A 22,287-nucleotide genomic window follows, 5' to 3' on the forward strand; every position below is an offset into this window, starting at 1 on the left:
TTCCATGCTTCTAAACAAAAGGAAATGGGCACACCTATGTTTTTTCAATGGCCTTTTTGATGACTTCCAGAGTTTTCTCTCAGTAATTCTGTGAATTGGCACTGCCCAGATTAGCTTTCTCGTTCAATTGGGAGGGTTAAGATATTCACCAGTGCAAAATGCTCTCCATTTCTCATCCATTATAATGCTTGCTAACCAAATTGACCAGAGCCATTTCTTACAAAGGCACTGCATTCCCCATGACGCCTAATGGCACCGAACTTTGTGCCAGGCTTTTGCTGCGGGGGCCTGCCCTCTCCTGGGCTCTGAGGATCTGCAATTTTGAATTATGCCTCCTGTACCTGTTTCACCTTCTGCAAATGTGGGGGACTCTGTGCTTCACGAGAGGCCATTTGTACAAATCCTCTGAGAACTGGAGAGCAAAAGGCAAGAATAATTTCCAGCATGTAGACATGAGACCTGCTGAAGGAAGTGGGCGGGAGGAGGGGGGTTTGGCTGGGCATGAAGAGAGGACCACCTCTTGGGATTCTCCCACTGGCTTGGTTTTCGCCTCTGTGTCTCAGTTTTCCAAGAAAGGAACCCTTCCCCTGCCCCGTGACCTGCCACAGTCCCTCTCCTAAGCTCAGTCAAGAGTTTAGAGTAAGAACACAGAGGCCAGGCGTGGTGGCTCACGCCTATAATCCCAGCACTTTTGGAGGCCAAGGTGGGTGGATCGTTTGAGGTCAGGAATTCAAGACCAGCCTGACCGACATGGTGAAACTCCATCTCTACTAAAAATACAAAAATATTAGCCAGGCGTGGTAGCACACACCTGTAGTCCCAGCTATTTGGGAGGCTGAGGCAGGAGATACTCAAGAGGCTGAGGCAGGAGAATCGCTGGAACCCTGGGGGGCGGAGGTTTCAGTGAGCTGAGATTGCACCATTGCACTCCAGAGTGAGACTGTCTCAAAAAAAAAAAAAAAAAAGTAGAGAAAAAATACTCAAGGTTTTCAAAAGAAAGGTGCTCTGCACGTGAAAAATAAGTCGAGCTTTAGAGATAACGCAGCTGGATGTTGTCCTGTGGAACCTCCACAAGTGAGATGGAATGGTGACACAATGCACTGCTGTTTCTACGTCCCCCAGCCCCAATCTCTCCAATCTTTAGTCCCTTAGAACCAACCTTCCTGCCAGGACCTGAATAACTGTGACAAACGGAGCTTTCTATAAAGGATGGTAATATTTAAGGTGTGATCATGATCTCAGTCATCTCTCCCTTTACCTGCTGCTTGCCATGTCTTTGCCACACTGTGGCTATCACATTTAATCCTCATAGTAACTATAACATTGAGATTCTTATCACCATCTTACAGGCAAGGAAGCTTAAGGGGTGAAATAACTTCTTTCAAGTCACCCAGTCACAAAGTGAAGGACCTAGATTCACATTCGGGTCTACCTAACCGCAAAGCCTGGATCCAAGTCATTATTTAATATGGATTGGAGTTAGGCTGAGAACAAAGTTCCCAAATACCTTAGCTTCATTGCCTGTTTCCCCAAGTAAGAGTATGTTCTCCTCCTGGTGTCAGTGCCTCCCTACTCCTTCCCCTCCTCAGTCCCTCTTGGTATCTGTCTCAAAGTTTCACAATCCCCTCGGCCCTCTCCTTAGGTTCTATTTCTGCCTCTGAAACATGTCTTCACCTAATACAAATTTGTTATTTCCAATGCATCAGGTATACTACACAGACAAGGGGCCTAGGCACCTGCATTTCAGCAGCTTTTATTCTAGTGGGGAAAAAAGACAAATCAACAAACCAGAGGTTTGATTAGGGAGGTGATTAGGTTATGAAGGTGGAACTCTCATGAATGAGGTTCATACCCCTTTTCTTTTACTTTTTTTTTTTTTTTTTGAGACTGAGTCTCACTCTGTTGCCCAGGCTGGCGTACGGTGGTGCGATCTCGGCTCACTGCAACCTCCACCTCCCACGTTCTCTCCCCTCGTCTGTTCCCTAAGGGTCGTCCCAGTGCAGTTCTTGCTGATGCCAAGCTCTGTGGCCAGGCTTTCTTTCGCTGGATGAGTCCACGGAAGAGCTGACCCTAAACCCAGAAGGCCTGCCTCTGTCCCATGCTGTTTCCCACCTCCCCATGGAGACCACCATTGCTTCATCTAGGGAGGGGCGGGCAAAGGCTCACAAATGTCTGGCAGATCTAGAAACAGGCGAGGGCTACTCCATAGAGTCTCACTAAGGCTGGAAGCCTCACACAGTCTGTGTAGTCATAAAGGAGCAGGTAGGGAGATGGCCGGGTCAGAAACCCAGAAGACCAGGGCTGGAAGGAATTCTAGAGCATCGGTAGGACCAAGCAGCCCAGGCAGTGACCACCCAGTGTCTGCTGGGATAGGGAACTGACACCCACCAGGGCAGACCATTCTAATCTGGTGCACGGCCCGTGAGGCAGGCTGCGCAGCATATCACACAGCGTGTAACTGTAGGTTTTGGGGTCAGAGAGACCTGGAGTTGTCCTCTGAGCTGTGTCAGTATTCCTGGGCAAGTGACGGTTCTTTGGGCTTCAATTTCCACATATGTATTTTGGGGATAATAATGCCTTTGGTAGATTACAAAATAGCCATAAATCATCCCTCTCCCTCTGTCCATATCCTCTGGAAATAATCTCCCACGTGAATTCTGGCCACATGACTTGCTTTGGTCCATGGGCTGTTAGTAAGCACGACATGAGCAGAGGTGAGATAACGGGCTTGTGCCTGCTGCCACGTGAACTAGCCCTACACCACCTTGCCCTGGTGTAACCCTGGTCTCTGCTGATAGCCAGACAACCCCACAGAAAGCTACCTAGTTTACGGCAGACACACGAATGAGCTCAGCAGAGTCTAGCCCACACTGCCGATCCAAAGAATCACAAGCTCATTCCAGTTCTTGTACTAAGCTGCTAAGACTCAGGGCAGTTTGTGAAGCAGCAACATCTAGTTGGATTTGAGGATTAAATGAGTTAATGGTACAAAATGTCTGGTGCAAAGCTAGATATACAGCAGGTACTCGGTATACGACAGCTGTTATTTCCTCCTTAGGTGCTATTTCTGCCTCTGAAACATGTCTTCACCTAATACAAATTTGTTATTTCCAATGCATCAGGTATACTATACAGACAAGGGGCCTAGGCACCTGCATTTCAGGAGCTTTTATTCTAGTGGGGAAAAAAGACAGTCAACAAACCAGAGGTTTGAATAGCGGGGTGATTAGGTCATGAGGGTGGAACTCTCTTGAATGAGATTCGTGTCCCGCCGACTTTTTTTTTTGAGACTGAGTCTCACTCTGTTGCCCAGGATGGGGTGCAGTGTTGCGATCTTGGCTCACTGCAACCTCCACCTCCCAGGTTCAAGTGATTTTTCTGTCTCAGCCTCCCAAGTAGCTGGGATTACAGGTGTGTGCCACCACGCCTGGCTAATTTTTATATTTTTAATAGAGATGGGATTTCGCCATGTTGGTCAGGCTGGTCTCAAACTCCTGACCTCAGGTGATCTGCCTGCCTTGGCCTCCCAAAGTGATGGGATTACAGGCATGTGCCACCACATCCAGCCTTCATGCCCTTTTAAGAGGCCCAGGAGCTAGCCGGCTCCTTCCACCATGTGAGGACATAGTAGTGAGGCACTCTCTGTGAGCCAGGAAGTGCATCCTCACCAGACACCAAATCGACTGAAGCCTTCATCTTAGACTTCCAGCTTCCAGCACTGTGATAAATACATTTCCATTGTTTATATATCAAATAATTTATGGCATTTTGTTACAGCAGATAATGAGAAGAATCTGGCATTGTGAAGTCTGGGGGAAAGCTTTCCAAGAAGAGGGGATGGCCCTTGGGGTAACAATGGGCTCAGCATGTTCAAGCTGGAAGAGACACGACCAGTGTGGGTGCAGCACAGGACAGTGAGGGGCAGAGGTGAGATGAAGGTATCAGGGGTTGTACAGATGCCAGGCTGGATGGGCCTTGAAGACTACAGCAGGCAGGTGGGACACTGTTCCACATGTAACAAGAAGTCATCTGAGGGTTTCAATGATGTGACCTGAGTTACATTTTTAAAATATCACTCTGCCTGTTACATGGAGAAAAAATTACCTTTCGCTCTCTAGAACGGTCAGTGCTTTCAAATGTAAGCTTGTTTAAGATCACCTAGGGGGCTTACTAAAACCCCCATTTCCAGGCCCCACCCAAGAGATTCTGGTTCAGGAGGTCTGGGGTGGGGTCTGAGAATCTGTATTTCTGATAAGCTCCCATGCAATGCTGTGTTGCTGGTCCCAGGAGCAGGCTTGAAGCAACACTGTTCTAAAGAGTGGGGCCCTGTGAGCCCAGCGCATTCTCTCTCCTTCACTCACAGAGAGCAGAGAAGTGACCCGCCATTCCCATGAGGCCCCGCAACTGTAGTCAACACTTAACATCTTTGTCAAAGACACACTAAAGCACCAGGCTCTCCCTGGACAGGTGTCAGAAGACAGGTGACCCCCTCGTGATCAGCTCCCTCTGTCCCTTCACCACTGGTGTCTTCTGCTGGGACGGGAGGGAAGGGTGCTGAGCTGCTGAAGGAGAAGCAGATCTCCTGGCTTCACGGCCACGGTTGCAACGTTCACTCTTTCTGAACGGAATTCCAGAGGGAGCTGGGCACGGGAGCGCGAAGGCCGGCTCTCCTAATTCGTTGTGGCATTCACGTAGGCCCTACTTCTGACTCGAAGGTTTACAAACACATCTGAAACGTTTCTTAAATTAAAAATCAATCTAACAGGCACCAGTCAGCGTGCTGCATCGTAATCGGATGTGTTGACAGAGTGGAAGTGGCTGCAGGAATTTCTACCATTCTTCATCAGCCTGCAGTGCCACTTTATAATTTTTAATTGTGGCCCGCTAAGCACCTCTCATTAGGGCTTGGAATCCCTTCGGTTCTCTTGAGATATTGTCCTGATGGCGATACGTGTCACAATACAGGAGTGGGTATCGTGTGTCTGCTACACTTGGGCTGTCCAGGCTTTAAAGGGAAGACCGCTATGGTCGGTGCTTGCTGCAGACGTGAGTGGGGCCCAGACTTTTTTTTTTTTTGAGACAGAGTCTTGCTCTGTCGCCCAGGCTGGAGTGCAGTGGCGCGATCTCGGCTCACTGCAAGCTCCACCTCCTGGGTTCATGCCATTCTCCTGCCTCAGCCTCCTGAGTAGCTGGGACTACTGGCACCTGACACTACGCCTGGCTATTTTTTTGTATTATTTTTAGTAGAGATGAGGTTTCACTGTGTTAGCCAGGATGGTCTCCATCTCCTGACCTAGTGATTCGCCTGCCTCGGCCTCCCAAAGTGCTGTGATTACAGGTGTGAGTCACCGCGCCTGGCCACAGGCTTTCTTTTAAATGGATTGTGTCTGCAGTCCAGACCAGAAGGATGGATCCCACTGGCAACAGAAGGAGGGACTCGGTTTTGCCTCTATTCTCTTCTTGCTAACAAGTGTATACAGAAGGATGGGTTTGAGCTGTTAATAACTAGAAACATGTTTGTTCTACTTGTTTGCAAATTCCAGATAGCAAATTCTATAGCCAGCAGAGAGGTGAGAAACATTAAGAGAAATTAATATTTGTTCACATTAACTACTTACTAGGCACTTTACATCTTATTTTGTAGAACACAGACAAGAATCAGTGAATTTAGCGACATTATCAACATCTCATAGATGAGTCAAGTGAGGCTCAAAAAAGGGTAAGTAAGTTGTTCAAACTTACACAGTTAGGAAGTGGCACAAGTGCAGTTTGAATCCAATTCTTGCTTTTTTTTCTTTTCTACTACATCACTTTACCTGTCCTAAATAAGTATCATGTGCACATGCCTGCGTAAGAACGTTCAGGTCTAGCCAGTATTTACTGGATGTCACATATGTGCTCAGGGCTTTTATAGAGGATCTCTTATTTACTCCTAACCAGGACCCTATGAGGCAAGTAATTTTAACCTTCTTTTATAGGAGGAAACAGAAACCCAATGATGTTAAGTGACTTGCCCAGAACACCAGCTGAGGATTGAACGAGTTGGTGGGATTTGAAGCCGGGGCTCTCTGTCCTTTCGATTCTGGTCAACAGTACTGGTATCATTTAGGGAGCCTCTGAATGTATGTCAGGACTAAGCACTGGGCATGCCTTCTCTCATTTGATCTTTACAACAACCTTGAGGATAATGAGGATAATGATATAATTATCACTTTCAGAATACAGATGAAGACACAGAGGCTTAAAGAAGTTCAGTGATGCACTTTGGGAGGCCGAGGCGGGAGGATCATGAAATCAAGAGATTGAGACCATGCTGCTCAACATGGTGAAACCCCATCTCTACTAAAAATCCAAAGTTAGCTGGGCGTGGTAGGTGTGCGCCTGTAGTCCCAGCTATTGGGAGGCTGAGACAGGAGAATCGCTTGAACACAGAAGGCGGAAGTTGCAGTGAGCTGAGAGATTGCATCACTGCACTCTGGCCTGGCGACACAGCAAGACTGTCTGACAAAAAAAAAAAAAAAAAAAAAAATCAAAAAAAAAAGTTAAGTGACTTGTCCAAAAACAAAGTGACAGGGCAACAAACAACCCACAGTGCCTGACTCCAGGGACCAAGTGTCCTTCATTATTACGCTACTCTTTACTTTGATTAGAAAGTATATCAGATTTCTTTGGTAGCCACTGGCCACTAATCTTGACTCAGAATATTTTGCTGATAATCTGAATGCATTATCAGGAGGCTTGAATGCCACAGAGAGCCAGCGATGGCTGGAGAGACGGGCACCTGGCTTCAAGTGAAACCCTCTCATTTGCATGGATTATAGTACCTGAGTTTCAGGTAGCTCACGGGAGGGGCCAGGTGCAGTCAAAAGAGACCAATCCAGACCATCATTCAGCACTGATGTGGAGTATTCGATTTTTTTTTTTAACTATAAATGCCATGGAGGAGAAGGAAACACACATGTGAAAAGAGGGACTTCTGTGGTGAGGTGACTTCCTGATGTGGCTGCTTAGCGGCGGGGAGCCTGGGTGTCCAAACTGAAATTTGGGTGAGAAGCCAAAGGGACGTGAAAATTTTAGGGGTGACTCTGGGACACTAGTTGGGTGTCCCTATGGAGCCCCACACAGGATGCCAGAGTTGAGCCAGAAGGGCTGGCCACCTCCCCTGGGTTCCCTGAGGCCCTCTGTGATCCAGCCCTGCCTACCTGGCCATGTGTATTTGCTCTCCTCTTTCTCCCTCCTACACCCTAAGCCCTAACCACATTTCACTATTGTGTTCCCCACTGGGCCTGACGTCCTCTCTGTCCCGTGAACATGCTGCACGCACTACCTTGGGGAGCCTTCCTTCTCTCCTTCTGTGCCTTCTACTCTCCGTTTACCCAGCCTCCCACTCAATTCAGGTGCTGCCTTCCCTTGGACATATTCCCTGCCTTTTCCTTTTTCCACCTCTGTGGGATCTCATTGCATTGGTGCACCTCCTGCACGCCACTCAGAACTCAACATTCTACTGTAGACCTGTTTACCTGTCAGTGGCAGGCAGAGTTCTATGAAGGCCCCCCAGATTCCCACCCTGCTGGTGGACACGCCCTGTGTAATCGCCCTCTCGGGTGTGGGCAGGGCTTGTGAATATCACATTGTGATCATGTGATGTTATAGAAGGCTCCGGTGTCACGGGCCAGAGAGAGATTCTCCTGCTGGCCTTGAAGAAGTGGGCTGCCCTGTAGGGACGGGGCTGCATGGCTAGCAACTGAGAGTGGCTTCAAGGAGCTGAGGGGGACACCCATCAACAGCCAGCAAGGAAACGGGACCTCCATCCTGGAACTGAATTCTGCTGCAACCCAAATGAGCGTGGATGTGGATGCCAATCCCCAGATGACATCCCAGCCCTGGATAATCCCTTGAGATTTCAGTCCTGAGACCCTGGGCAGAGGGCCCTGCTAGCATCCTCCAGATTCCTGACCCGGAGCGGCCACAAGGTAACAAAGGTGTACTTTGTAAGCTGCTCATTGTGTGGTACTTTGTCACCTAACAAGAGAAAACGAATGGGTTGCCTGAGCCCCCAATAGGCTGCATACTCCTGAAAGACAGGGATAGGTCTTTTAACACATATTCCTCTCCCCTTAAGTGCCTGGTGCAGAATGGTGAGCCGTATTTGCTGAGTGATCACGTGGATGTGGAGATGAGAAAACTGTGGCCACAAGAAGGGACACGCCTCGCTAGGGCCCTCCCAGCAGGTCAAGCATAGAGCTGGTGCTGGAGCCTCCGGGCCTGTCCCTTGCTCTTTTGTCCCATGCTGTCAAACTTTACCTGTTACCTGCTAGGATCTGCAAGTTCTCTGTGCACAGGAGTCCCAGTGGTCTTTCTCCAAGTTCTCTTGGAGCCTGTGAATCCCCAGGAGACTGCCAGCCCCTGAAGCCACTGAATTATGCATGTGGTCATTCGCTTGCACGTGGCGGGACTCACAGAGCAAGGAATCCACTTCCCTAGGTCATCTTCAATATGAATCAGTCTACGTTGCCTCCAGCGCAAGGTTCCTCTCACTTCCTGGGGCTCTCAGGTGCCTTTACGAAAACGTTTTTGCGTCCAGGTATTTGTTCCTTCATCTGTTTGTTTATTCTTTCGTCATTCATGACTAATAACACCTGGCATTTATGGAACACTTATGATGTCCCAGGTACTGTTCTTGGCACTGTACAGGCATTAGCTCATTTAATCCTTAGAACAATCCCATGGAATCTCACCCATAGGCTCGATGGCATCTCTGAGGTGGCTCAAAACACAGAATGAGGAATCAAACTTCCTTCCTAATTGTAGGAGCTGAACCTAATTGCAGGGGATGACACAAGAGGGAGTAGGGGCAAGGGCAGCCACCGTGGGCCATGTGTGAACAGAAGCAGAAGCCAGTCAGACAAGGCGGGAAGGGGCACCTGAAGTGGCCAGGTATAGAAAAGCCACATAGCCCTGGCTGAGTGACCTTAGGGCTTCACATCCATTCACTTCTTGGCAGCCAGAGATGTTTTTAAAAAATATATAAATTAGGATGGGCGAGGTGGCTCACATCTGTAATCCCAGCACTTTGGGAGGCCAAGGTGGGAGGATCACGAGGTCCAGAGATCGAGACCATCCAGGCCAACATGGTGAAACCCTGTCTCTACTAAAAATACAAAAAACCAGCCAGGGGTGGTGGCGGATGCCTGTAGTCCTAGCTACTGGGGAGGCTGAGGCAGGAGAATTGCTTGAACCTGGGAGGTGGAGGTTGCAGTGAGCTGAGATCGTGTCACTGCACTCTAGCCTGGGTGACGGAGCAAGACTCTGCCTCAAAAAAAAAAAAAAAAAAAAAAAAAAAAAAAAAAAAAAAAAAAATTATATTAGGTAACTGCATAAATTTGTTCAATAACTCCCTACCACACTTAGGATATCTCATGAGTGTCTAACCTCCTACAGTCTTCTCTCATGCTGCTTCCCCCCAAGCCCCTGTTATACTGCAGCCACTCTGGTCTTCTGTGACGTTTCTGAATGTGCAGGTATCTTTCCCACTACAGGCCCTTTGCACTTGCTATTTCATCTGCCTGGGAAACTCTTCTCTCAATAATTCGCATGTCTGACTCCTTTTCTTGTCCTCCAGGTCTCTGTAGAAATGTGCCTTCCTCAGAGAGCCTTCTCCCGACCACACGACCTAAAGAAGGTCTCCAAGCTGGCATTGGGATTATCCTCCCGGTGCCTTCCAAGCACTTATGCAATTACGGTCATTTTTAAAAATTGTGTATTGCTGTTTATGTGACTAGCTCCATCTTCTCAGACCTGGCTACACATTATAAGCTTAAAACAAAACAATGCCAAGGGCTCTGTCCTACAAAGGTCCTTATTTTACTGTTCTGCAAGGCAGCCTGGACGTGAACATGTTATACAATTCCCGAGGTGATTCAATCTCCCTGGACAAGGTTGAGAAGCAGTGCATGGGCCTGTAAGCTACATCAGGGCGGGGCTCATGTCAGTACTGCCTGGAAGTGCTTGACGATGTTTGTTTCATCAATACACATAGAAGGAAAAGAAACAGCGTTGCTTTCCAGTCGCAATTGTGGCTCCAGTCTCCCCACTCCCCCTCTTCCTGACGTAATTCGAGTAGGGCTCTACTTCTTAAGAATGGATCCTTTCATCTATCCTCAGACAACAACCATAAGACAAGAGTCCTTGGTTTTCAGTGCTGGGGAGGTGGGGGGATGTGACCCAGCTCACCCTTATCAGTACTCTTTTTTTATTTTTACTTTTTTGAGACAGAGTTGCTTTGTCGCTGGAGTGCAGTGGTATGATCTCGGCTCACTGCAACCTCTACTTCCTGGGCTCAAGCAATTCTCCTGCCTCAGCCTCCCCAGTAGCTGGGATTACAGGCGCACACCACCATGCCCAGCTAATTTTGTATTTTAGTAGAGATGGGGTTTCACCATGTTGGCCAGGCTGGTCTCGAACTCCTGACCTTGTGATCCACCTGCCTCGGCCTCCCAAAGTGCTGGGACTACAGGCGTGAGCCACCGCCCCCAGCCCAGGCTTCAATATTCTAAGCCTGTGCGCCATCTCTTCCTGCTCCATCCTCCAATTTTATAATGTGTTGCGGAAGCGAGCACACCCTTCTCCATTCTCTATCCTCCATGCAAAGCGCCGCTGTGAGGAGACTGGGGTGGGTGAGGCCGTCTGCCATACCTGTCCATGGACAGCTGAGCAACCAGGGTGACGTCCGTGCTGTCTGCCGCAGGCTCGTACTCGTAGTGCAGGAAGTACAGGTGGGTACGGTGGACAGTGAAGCGCTCTCGCCGGAACTCATAGCACAGGTCGTCCTCGTCCAGCTCAGACAGCTGCTTCTGGAGCTGCAGGGTAGGAGAGAGGGCTTGGGCACGTGAAGAAGAGGTCCCAGGGTGCCCATGAGCTTGCCCCTCGAGCCCTGCCCTCCCTGGAGTTTATCACCCATCAGGACGTTGACGGGTCAGATGTACATGGAAGGGATCACCACTTTTATTTCCCTCTGCAACTTAATCTAATTTCAAAAAGGTGATGGTAAGAATCAGGTGCCTGGGGACCGGGTGTGGTGGCTCACACCTGTAATGCCAGCACTTTGGGAGGCTGAGGCGAGCAGATCGCTTGAGCCTGAGAGTTCGAGACCAACCTGGGCAACAAAGCAAAACCCCGTCTCTACTGAAAATAGAAAAATTAGCTGGGCATGGAGGTGCGTGACTGCAGTGCTACTCAGGAGGTTGAGGTGGGAGAATCACCTGAGCCCAGGACATGGAGGCTGCAGTGAGCTGAGATGGCACCACTGCACTCCAGCCTAGGCTACAGAGCAAAACCCTGTTTCAAAACAAAAACAAACAAAACCAAAAAACAAACAAAAAAAGAGGATGCCAATGAACACCTGAGAAACGAGTCCCCTCTTAGCTAAGAACAAAGGTGGTGCTCACTAAAAAACATATAACCAACCATAAACTCCTTAGAAACAAATGAGAAATGTTTTCCTAGACAACTCAGCGTAACAATTTCAAATAACATAGGAAAACGGGCTGGGCACGGTGGCTCATGCCTGTAATCCCAGCACTTTGGGAGGCCAAGGTGGGCGGATCACCTGAGGTCAGGAGTTCGAGACCACCCTGGCCAACGTGGGGAAACACTGTCTCTACAAAATATATGAAAATTAGCCGGGCATGGTGGCGGACGCCTGTAATCCCACCTACTCAGGAGGCTGAGGCAGGAGAAGCTCTTGAACCCGGGAGGCGGAGGTTGCAGTGAGCCGAGATCGCACCACTGCCCTCCAGCCTGGGTGACACAGTCACATTCCATCTCAAAAACAAAACAAAACAAAAATAACACAAGAAAATGTCCAAAGAAGACAATGGTCAAAACTGACAAGGACCTCCGTATGACCTGATGCTTTTCTCTCCCTAGAGCTACTGATTTCAATCTTTGTACTAGGTCTTGGAAAAAACAAAATAAAACAAAACCAGCACATTAACAGAACAGAAATTCTTTTCCTTTCATTTCACCTAAGTTTAACCAGAATCTTGGCACCCGTACTTTTTTTCTTTTTTCTTTTTTTGAACTCTCTCAAAGTCTTACTTCATTAATCTGCTTGTAGAACTTGTTTAACTAGCTGTACTTCTATCTTCCTTCACCAACTTGTGAAAAGAGCAGGCACACCTGCTGACAGGGAGCTAAGGAGATAACATTTCAGATATGCCAAGGAAGATACACAGATGTGCAAATCTGCAGCAGCCCAACCGACACGGTCTCACGGGAACCCCCACCAGGCAGGTATGATGTATGTTTTACAGATGAAGAACTGAAATTAAAAGTGACACAACTTAAAAAGCTAATCCACAGTGACAAAAAATTGGACCAGGGCATGTGGGGTGGGGGAGTGAGAGGCCTGGGAAGAGGCAAGAGAGGGTTGGGAGGGGCAGAAACCCACTCCATCGTGACTGTCGCGAGGGGTACGTGGACGTGCACTTTTGTGAAAATTCAACTAACTGTGCACTTCGAATGGGAGGACTTGGCCGGGCGCGGTGGCTCACGCCTGTAATCCCAGCACTTTGGGAGCCTGAGGCAGGTGGATCACGAGGTCAGGAGTTCAAGACCAGCTTGGCCAAGATGGTGACACCCCGTCTCTACTAAAAATACAAAAAATTAGCCGGGCATGGTGGCGGGCACCTCTAATCCCAGCTACTCGGGAGGCTGAGGCAGAGAATTGCTTGAACCCAGGGGGCAGAGGTTGCAGCGAGCCAAGATCACGACACTGCACGCCACCCTGGGTGACAGAGTGAGACTCTGTCTCAAAATGAAAAAAAAAAAAAAGAATGGGAAGACTTGTCGGATGCAATCTGTATTTCCATAAAAATCAACTTAAAAAAATGATAATTTGCCAAAGGTCACAGAAGGGTTGGTTCCATTTTTTTTCCTGTTAAATCAGCCTTGTCTATCACAGGATAGAATACAGACAAAAGTTTACATGGCAAGGGTCACTAACCTAGCTGAATATCAGAGAATGTTTTTCCAAGAAGGTGTACTTTCTTTAAATCCCCAAATTAACAGTATAGCAGTTGACAAGAAAATATATTAACTTGCTTCTGGATAGTCTTGTACCTGTTAAGACCATTGCCTTGACAGATTACTTAATGGCGTTATTTCTCAAGATGTGTGCTATGGAAGATGATGGCATTAATTGCTCCAATTCCTTCTCTCTCCCCCACTCCCTGCCACCTCAGATATCCTTGCCTTTGCAGTGGTGCTTACTAAAGAGTCACAGTTTATTTCTCGGGCCTTCAGTAAGGGCTGGAATCATGATGTACTTCTGCTAACAGAAAGCAGGGGAAGTAATATTGTCTCAGTCTCGAGGCTAGACCTCAAGAGAGTGTTTCTTGCACCCCTACCACGGCCATGAGAGGATACCGAGGCTAGCTTGCTGGAAGATGAGACATTTGGAGCAGAGCAGCCCCCCGCCCCAACTGCCCAAGTCATATAAGCCAGCCCAGCCCAGCTGCCTCAATAAATACTACTTATTTTTTTTTGAGACAGAGTCTAGCTCTGTTGTCCAGGCGGGAGTGCAGTGGCGTGATCTCAGCTCACTGCAACCTCTGCCTCCTGGGTTCAAGTGATTCTCCTGCCTCAGCCTCCTGAGTAGCTGGGATCATAGGCACACACCACCACGCCCAGCTAATTTCTGTATTTTTAGTAGAGACAGGGTTTCACCATGTTGGCCAGGCTGGTTTTGAACTCCTGACCTCAAGTGATCTGCCTGCCTCGGCCTCCCACAGTGCTGGGATTACAGGCGTGAGCTACCGCGCCCGGCCAATAAATACTTCTTCGTGAAGGCGACTGAGGTCTTACTGGTTTTGAGCAATAGATACGGATACAGTGCTACTGGTATTTTGTGGGGGGCACTTTTTTATTATGGGGACCTGTCCCACATATTGAAGGACAGTCAACCTCCCGAGCTCCTACCCACTAAATGCTTACAGCATTCTCCAGACAGCCCTGTGAAGCTCCGAATGCACTTGCGTATTTCCCAGTGCAGCTTGGGAAACTGGTTGAGATCCAGTGATCTGTGAGACATTGTCAACTATCTCTAAAATTTTTAACTGTTCAAAGAATGCAATTAGGGATATTCAGCTTTTCAAGTCAATTTGCTGTCCTTGCCTGTTTGAAGATTCTCACCAGGCCAGCAGTTTAATATAAGACAAGGAAGCTGAAATTCTCATTCCATCTAAGATCTAAGACCCCTCTGCTTCCTTCTGACCTGTAGGATTAAATCCAGATTTCCCTGTTGACAATTATGAGTTGCTCTCTCTGACCCACCCCCCCCACACTCTATGGCCTCATCACTGGTCTCTGTGCTCCCCAAACCTGCCTTTCCCTCACACCTCCGTGACTTTGTTCCGTGCCATGCTCTTCCCCTCTCGGGAATGCCCTCCCTCACCTCGCTCCACTCTCCTCCACCTAAAAACCTTCCATTTACCTTTCAAGATTCAGCCCAGATGGCACCTGCTCTGTGAGACCTCTGCTGATCCCGCTGGGGAGAAGCGATCCATTTCTTCTCTGCGCTCCAAGAGCGCTCAGTTTGCAACTCCATTAAAGCACTTATCAACTTGAACTGAAATTATTTAAGGGCAACTTTCCCGGTGAGACTGTGACACTTTACCATTGTCCCGAGCACCGTGCCTGGCTTGTGACAGGTGCTCAGTATCATGTGTTGCATGCCTGAAAAATATTTGCTGTATACAACAAACCTGCGATCACTGTGAAGTTAAGACTATCCTTTCAATTCTCCTTTTGTATCCTCTAATTATATGCACAGAACGTGATCAATAAGCCCATTCTTCAGCCCCTCATTTGCTTCAATATTTGCATCCAAGGGTCTGTGACGGCTGAAAAGCTTTTGGAAAACAAACAAGCATGTGCCCAGCTCCACGTAAGGTGCTGGGTACAGGTGATTTCCTCTCCTCCCCAGAGCCCCCGTGAGTCATCTGCAGCCTCATCTGACAGTTGAGAAGGGTAGCGGTGTCAAACCTGGGTCTGTGCCCCTCTACCACCATGCTGCTGCTTCAGGAAAGATGCCTGCTTGGCCTCACGTGAAGACGTAGATGCAACGTAGTGGCTAAGGTGACTGGTTCTAACCCACTACTGCCTGGATGATCTCAGGTAAGTGGGTGAATGACCTAACCTTTCTGAGCTTCAGGGTCCTCAGCTGTAAAATGAGGACAGTGGTCACTACCCCAGAAGGTTATAGAAGGATTCTGACAGATGCTGCATAGAGAGAAAATAGCGGTTGAAGAAAACCTTCAATGGATGTCACTTATTATCGTAGCTATTGTCACAGGAAAGGGAAACACCTGGGCCCCTGAACACACCTACGTGGACACTTTTTGTCCTCAAACCTCACCTGAAGGAGACTGTATGGCAAGGGCCCAGAGACAGAGTTTCGCCATGTTGGCCAGGCTGGTCTTGACCTCAGGTGATCTGCCCGCCTCAGCCTCCCAAAGTGCTGGGATTGCAGGCATGATCTACTATGTCTGGCCTCTCCTCCTCTATGTGCACACACAGGTATATACCCTTGAGTTGGGGAAAAAGACATTTCCAGGTAAATGGTTCCAGGAACCACTTTCTAAAAAGCATCCATATGGTGGGTTCCTAACAGCAGGAGCTATATCCCCTTCATTTCTGAACCATCTGAACCTAGAATATCCAGGTTCTATAACGAATGTTAAAGATTTTCTGAGTGGTGGATTCACAGATGAATTTTATTGGCTTCTTTATACTTTTCTGTAGTTAATTAATTCCCTGTAATTTTCTCAAATGAGCTAATGCATGTAAAGTGTTTTGGAAACTATAAAGTGCTGCAGAAACCTAAGCAATGTGGTTATGATTATATCATGTACCTTTTCAAATTCTAATCTAGGCTTGCTTATTGCTGACTGCATGGCCGACGTGATCCATCTTGGATGCTCAGCAAGCCTCTGTTGGATGCTCAGCTCAGCCCCTGCATGTGAGGAGAGGGAGTACTGATCAACGGAGATGCTCTCAGGGCTTCTAAAGTACACCCTGCCCTACTGGGATTGACTAGGGCAGTCCTGGGGAAGAGGCCACCTCCAGCTCTGAACTTCATGGTACCAACAATGGGATTCGGTGGCATCCACATCCCAAGCTCACCTGCAGTCCCTGCTGCGGTGTTTAAAGGGTATTACCTAGAGAATATTGTCATTTACCAACCACACTGGGTGTTGTAGAAAAAAAGTCAGGTGGTCGGGCACTGTGGCTCATGCCTGTAATCCCAGCACTTTGGGAGGCTGAGGCAGGCGGATCATGAGGTCAGGAGATCGAGACCATCCTGGCTAACACGGTGAAACCCCGTCTCTACTAAAAATACAAAAAATTAGCTGGGTGTGGTGGTGTGCGCCTGTAATCACAGCTACTTGGGAGGCTGAGGCAGGAGAATCGCTTGAACCCGGGAGTGGGAGGTTGCAGTGAGCTGAGATCTCACCATTGCACTCCAGCCTGGGTGACAGAGTGAGATTCTGTCTCAAAAACAACAAAACAACAACAACAGTAACAACAACAAAACAGGAAAGAAAGAAAGTCAGGTATGCTGTTAGACACACCTGTCGCCAGACTCTGGGCCAACCAGTTGCCATCCTTGAACATGCATGTTCATTTCTCCTCTACATGGTGTTTTGTACCTTGATCCAGCTAATACTATCTGGGTACCTACTATGTGACTGATGCAATGCTAAATGTTTTCAGGTGCATTGCTTCATCGGTTTAATCCTTCAGCAAAGGTATCTGTTGTACAAAGGAGGAAACTAAGGCTCAGAAGCTTTCAGTAATCTGCTTCAGCGAGTGAGAAGCAGTCCGGGATGGGAATCCAGTCTTCGGAACTCAAACCAGGGACGTTTCGCAACACAATTACTTCTTCCCAGGGGATGGAGGTGAGAATCAAATGAGATGGTGGAAGACCCAATGTTCCGTGAACGAAGCAGGCCATAACAAAGTGTGGTCCCAATGCAGGAAAAGACAAAAGGAAAAGAAAACCCACTCAAAATAGAAGGGAACACATTACAATGTTAACAAAGGTTTTCTGAGTGGTGGATTCACAGATGAATTGTATTGGCTTCTTAAACTTTCCTGTAGTTAACTAGTTCCCTGCAATTTTCTCAAATGAGCTTATGCATGTAAAAGTGCTTTGTTAACCTTCAAGTGCTGCAGAAACCTAAGCAATGTGGTTATGATTATATCATGTACCTTTTCAAATTCTAATTTAGGCTTGCTTATTCCTGACTGCGTGGCTAATGTTATCTCAGTGGGGAGACTCTAGCAGTTTAGAAACTGCCTCCTCGGCCGGATGCAGTGGCTCATGCCTGTAATCCCAGTAATCCCAGTACTTTGGGAAGCCGAGGCAGGCGGATCACCTGAGGTCGGGAGTTTGAGACCAGCCTGGCCAAGATGGGGAAATCCCGTTTCTACTAAAAATACAAAAGTCAGTTGGGTGTGCTGGCGGGTGCCTGTAATCCCAGCTACTCGGGAGGCTGAGGCAGGAGAATAGCTTGAACCCAGGAGGTGGAGGTTGCAGTGAGCTGAGATCATGCCACTGCACTCTAGCCTGAGCGACAGAACAAGACTCCATCTCAAAATAAATAAATAAATAAATAAATAAAATAAAAAATAAAAACAAACAAAACCTCCCAAAAAAACAAACAACAACAACAACAACAAAAAAACAAAAACAAAACCTGCCTCCTTTTCACCCAGGGTTTGGGTAATTTCTCTGGAGAGCCGTGGAGCCGGAGGGAGTATTTCATTAACAGGGTCTGAATGCTACTCTGCCCTGCTCTCCAACCACTGCCACAGGGAACAGAGGGCTCCTGATGAGGGAGGCACAGAAACAAAAGACAGATTTCTCCTGAGATAAAATGCATTTGCTAAATTGCTTCTTTGGGCAGCCAGCTGAGGCAGAGGGAGATTTGGACTCAAGGGAAAATGGCCCTTTAGGCAGTCTGCATTTATTTCTCCTCATCCATAAGGACAGTGGCCTAGACTGATCTTTTGAGCTGCCGGAAATGATGGCTGGTTATGCCCGAGGATCCAGAGGGAGTACAAGTGCATCCTGGGCTCTGGCCTTACAGACTTCTGTTCACAGTTGGGCAAACTAAGGAGTGAGATTACGGGGATAACTGAAAAGCGAGACCTGATGTCTCTGACACTCATTTTCTATGTGACCTTGAGCAAGTCATGCCTCTGAATTAGTAAGACAAAGGGTTTGGGATTCATAAAGTGACTCTCAAGGATCACGCACTCACTGGGTCAGGTAAAGAGGGGAGAGCTTTGCAGGTTCTTTCTCATGTAAGACTCACACCAACTCTATAGATTAGGAACCACTCTTAGTCCTCTTTAGTAGAGGAAGATATCCATCATCTGAAAGGTTTAGCCATTGCTCAAGGTTACACAACGCACGAACAGAGCAGCTGAGATTCAAACCCAAGTGTATTTCCTCTGTATTCTTGCAGGTAACCAAGTCACTACAACGCCTAGTTCGTCAGCCTCTGGGCTTCTTTCTCGTTCTAACAGTAAACAATTCTGTGACCGCAGAGGACTCAACACATGTGTTTCATGCGGTGGCAGAAACATCCCGTGCTCACCAATATCCATATTCTCTCTTCCATGGCACAGAACTAGGCTGTATCTCCAGCCTCAGTTAAGAATAACTCTGTGATAGAGCTGTGGCCAGTGGTATCTGGAAAGGCTCTGGCTAGTACACGGACTACTCTGAAGCCTTGCTCAGGCACAAACTTTACTGACCTTCTTTTCCTGGCTGACAGCCAGAGCAAGAGAATCCTGTAGAGCAGGCTGGGGTTCTGTGGAGTGGGGAGCCACAAGATGAAAGGAGCCTGGGTCCTTCAGCCTGCAGGAAAGCTACCTGCCAATCATGGACACCCATTTGGACTTTCTGCAAGTAATAAACTTCCAGCAAGTTGAGCCACATTACAGTTGCTTGTGCTACCTTAACTAACAGGCACATTTGAATGCTTGTAGCCTGTAAGTGATGGAGACATAGTACAATGGACCAATTAAGGAGTCTGGGAGGCCACCGTTTCTTTCTTCCTGGGACACCCCTCCTTCTGACGTCTTGGGGCAACGGGTGAAATTGTTCATGGGGAAATCTCCACTCAAGCATGTTGCTTTGCACTTTGAACTTGCTTTCACTTTTTAGTGGCTTCATATCCACGATTTCATTTTTTCTCCTCCCCAATTCTTGTATAAGACAGGCGAGGCTGCCCTTAGGGCCCTCAGTTGACAGATGAGGGACCAAGTGCTCAGAGAAGCTGGGGCTCCAACTCTGGTCTCCTGAAACCTAACCCAGAGCTTGTCCCTGTGGTTTCCACAAAGCTGTTACATCTTATTAAGTCACACAGACAAGTAGAAAAACCTCACGACCTCCCTCGTTGCCTGCTGTGTGTATTAATCAACAAGTTCCAGGAACCCAAAGCATTTTTTACTAAGGAAACCAAACTATGAGTCCATTTTCATTCTTTTGCAGGGAGGTAGGGGGCTGCATCAGGACTGTTGAGTGAAGGTTCAGAGAGGGTCTGCCCAGCCCTGACCTCGACTTAGTGGAGATAAGAAAAAGGATCGGTCTCCTCCCTCCCAGTTATCAGTATTAATTCACACATCACATACAATTCATAGGCTCCTATTTTATGTCAAGTCTTGTGCTATGAACGGGGAATGAGCTTCTGCTTCTGCATTTATATTATTTCTATGGTCTAGGAGGAGAGGCAATGAAGTCAGCCACTAATTACAAACACAGTGCAATCGTAACACAAACCTTAATTTTGGGGGGGGGTCTTTGCCATCTGCCACATTGTTCTAAGCTCCTGGCCTGTCTTACCTTCTTGATTCTTAAGTCTATCAGGTAGGCATAACTGATTTCCATCTTACAGATGAGAAAACTGAGGGGCAGGGAGTTTAAGCAGATCACCGGGAATCCCGCAGCTGGCAGTCCAGCTGGGATTTCACATGAGGCAGCCTCATTCCAGAGCTGCCTCCTTACCTACTGCATAAGTAAGAGACGCCACTTGAGAGTGGGAGATCTAGTAGGAAGGAGAGGAAGGGAGTGCGCTGCTTTATAGACAAGGGAGGGCCGAACACCTGGCAAGTGCAGAAGGATGACAAACAGCACCCAGAGGGGTCAAACAGGGCTCTGTGTAAGTTACAGCCGAACAGGATCAAAGCAGCCAGGCCACAAGGGGAAACTGGGGCCCAGACTTGTATCCACTGAGTCTCCTGATCCCACAGCTCCTCTTCCCTTCACCCCCTCTGCTCTGGAGCTTAACACATTCCTAGAGGGTCCTTGAAGACTGGCCTTGAGCAGCCTAGCCTGTCTTAGGGTTTGGGGTGCTGTCCATCCTGGGCTCTGCTGCCTGCTGTGTGACTGAACAGTTGGTGACATGTGGCTCGCATGTGAGAGCAGGAATGCATTCTGGGCTTTCTCCGGGGTTTTTCTGAGATACAGCTGTTTCCACAGAGCCATCTGTTTCTTGGCATTGCCTTGCAGGGTGATGCCATAAAGTGTTTATAGAATCTGTGTATATGCGGTGGCTCAAGCCTGTAATCCCAGCACTGTGGGAGGCCGAGACGGGCGGATCACGAGGTCAGGAGATCGAGACCATCCTGGCTAACATGGTGAAACCCCGTCTCTACTAAAAAATACAAAAAACTAGCCGGGCGAGGTGGCGGGTGCCTGTAGTCCCAGCTACTCGGGAGGCTGAGGCAGGAGAATGGCATAAACCCGGGAGGCGGAGCTTGTAGTGAGCTGAGATCTGGCCACTGCACTCCAGCCTGGGCGACAGAGCGAGACTCCGTCTCAAAAAAAAAAAAAAAAAAAAAAAAAGAATCTGTGTATATGTGTCTTAACTTCTAATTGAGGTGATACTGTTGTCATTTCTTCTTAGTGGGCTGAGTGTCAGGGAACGTGGCCTTGGAAGTGGCCTGTCACCTTCATAGCATAAGAGAATTGAGCTCGGAAGCCTTCTTCATTTCAGAGGCGAGGCAGTGATCTCATAGCAGTTGAGACAGCGGGTATCCAAGGCAAGCTTTCTGGAAAGTACTCGTAACAGTAACTGCCTAGGTGGCGCAGCACTTTGAATGCTTTAACCCCTTTAATGTTCCTCAAAGAGCCTGGTGTGGGTACATTTACCGACCATTTTACAGATGGGAAAACTGAGGTTCATATAAGGCTAGAGTTATGCCTAAAGTCATAGATCTAGTCTAGGGCCACAGGGTCTTGTTCTGTCACTCAGGCTAGAGTGTGATGGTGCCGTCTCGACTCACTGCAGCCTCGACCTCCCAGGCTCAAGTGATCCTCCCACCACAACCTTCTGAGTAGCTAGGACCACAGGCATGTGTGGTTTGCTTATTTTTCACAGAGACGAGGTCTCACGATGGTGCCTGGGTTGGTTTCAAACTCCTGAGGCTCAAGTGATCTTCCTGCCTCAGCCTCTCAAAGTGCTGGGATTACAGGTATGAGCCACTATGCACAGCTTGGGCCAAATTTTCCGCGTCCAAGTGGAGGGATGTTTCTGGCACACCACAAATGCTTCAAGAAAAGGACTTGTTCTAGTTCATTTGTTCAACAAGATTTATTGAGCATGGATCAGGTGCCAGGCACTCTTTAATGAAGATGTACTGATGAATAAAACAGATAAAAAGCCCTGTAGTCACAGAGCTTACATTCTAGTGGGTACAGACATAATCAACAAAAATAAATAAGTCATGAATATATTAGTGATAAGTACTATGGAGAAAAATGAAGGAGCCCTGGAGAGAGGGAGTGCTGGGGTACGGGGCAGGCATAGCAATTTTAGAGAGAGGAGTATTTTAAACAGCCGTAGAGAGACCACTCAACTATGAATCAGGGCTTGATACTGGCTTCAGCTCTGCCACCAACCTGTTCTGTGAATTCACCTCTCTGAGCCTCTATTTCCTTCTGTATAAAATGGAGATAACAGTAGTGGCTCACGCCTGTAATCCCAGCACTTTGGGAGGCTGAGGCGGGTGGATCATGAGGTCAGGAGATCGAGACCAGCCTGACCAAGATGGTGAAGCTCTGTCTCTCTTAAAAATACAAAAATTGGCCGGGTGCGGTGGCTCAAGCCTGTAATCCCAGCACTTTGGGAGGCCGAGACGGGCGGATCAAGAGGTCAGGAGATCGAAATCATCCTGGCTAACACGGTGAAACCCCGTCTCTACTAAAAAATA

At 48.0% G+C, this 22,287-nt stretch overlaps 1 protein-coding gene across 5 annotated transcripts in view; it reads right to left on the minus strand.

Moving 5' to 3' along the window:
- The window catches only part of LARGE1 (LARGE xylosyl- and glucuronyltransferase 1), a 653,148-nt gene that overhangs the window by 31,394 nt on the left and 599,467 nt on the right, over window positions 1-22,287 (minus strand). For all 5 annotated transcript variants that reach the window (XM_017890120.1, XM_017890121.1, XM_017890123.1 and 2 more), the window contains one exon: window positions 10,696-10,859. In XM_017890120.1, coding sequence (XP_017745609.1) covers window positions 10,696-10,859 — 164 coding nt within the window. The remainder of the gene's footprint in view (window positions 1-10,695; window positions 10,860-22,287) is intronic.

The sequence above is a fragment of the Rhinopithecus bieti genome, unplaced genomic scaffold, assembly GCF_001698545.2.
Source record: "Rhinopithecus bieti isolate Rb0 unplaced genomic scaffold, ASM169854v2 scaffold_19737, whole genome shotgun sequence".
NCBI classification, from domain to species: Eukaryota; Metazoa; Chordata; class Mammalia; order Primates; family Cercopithecidae; genus Rhinopithecus; species Rhinopithecus bieti.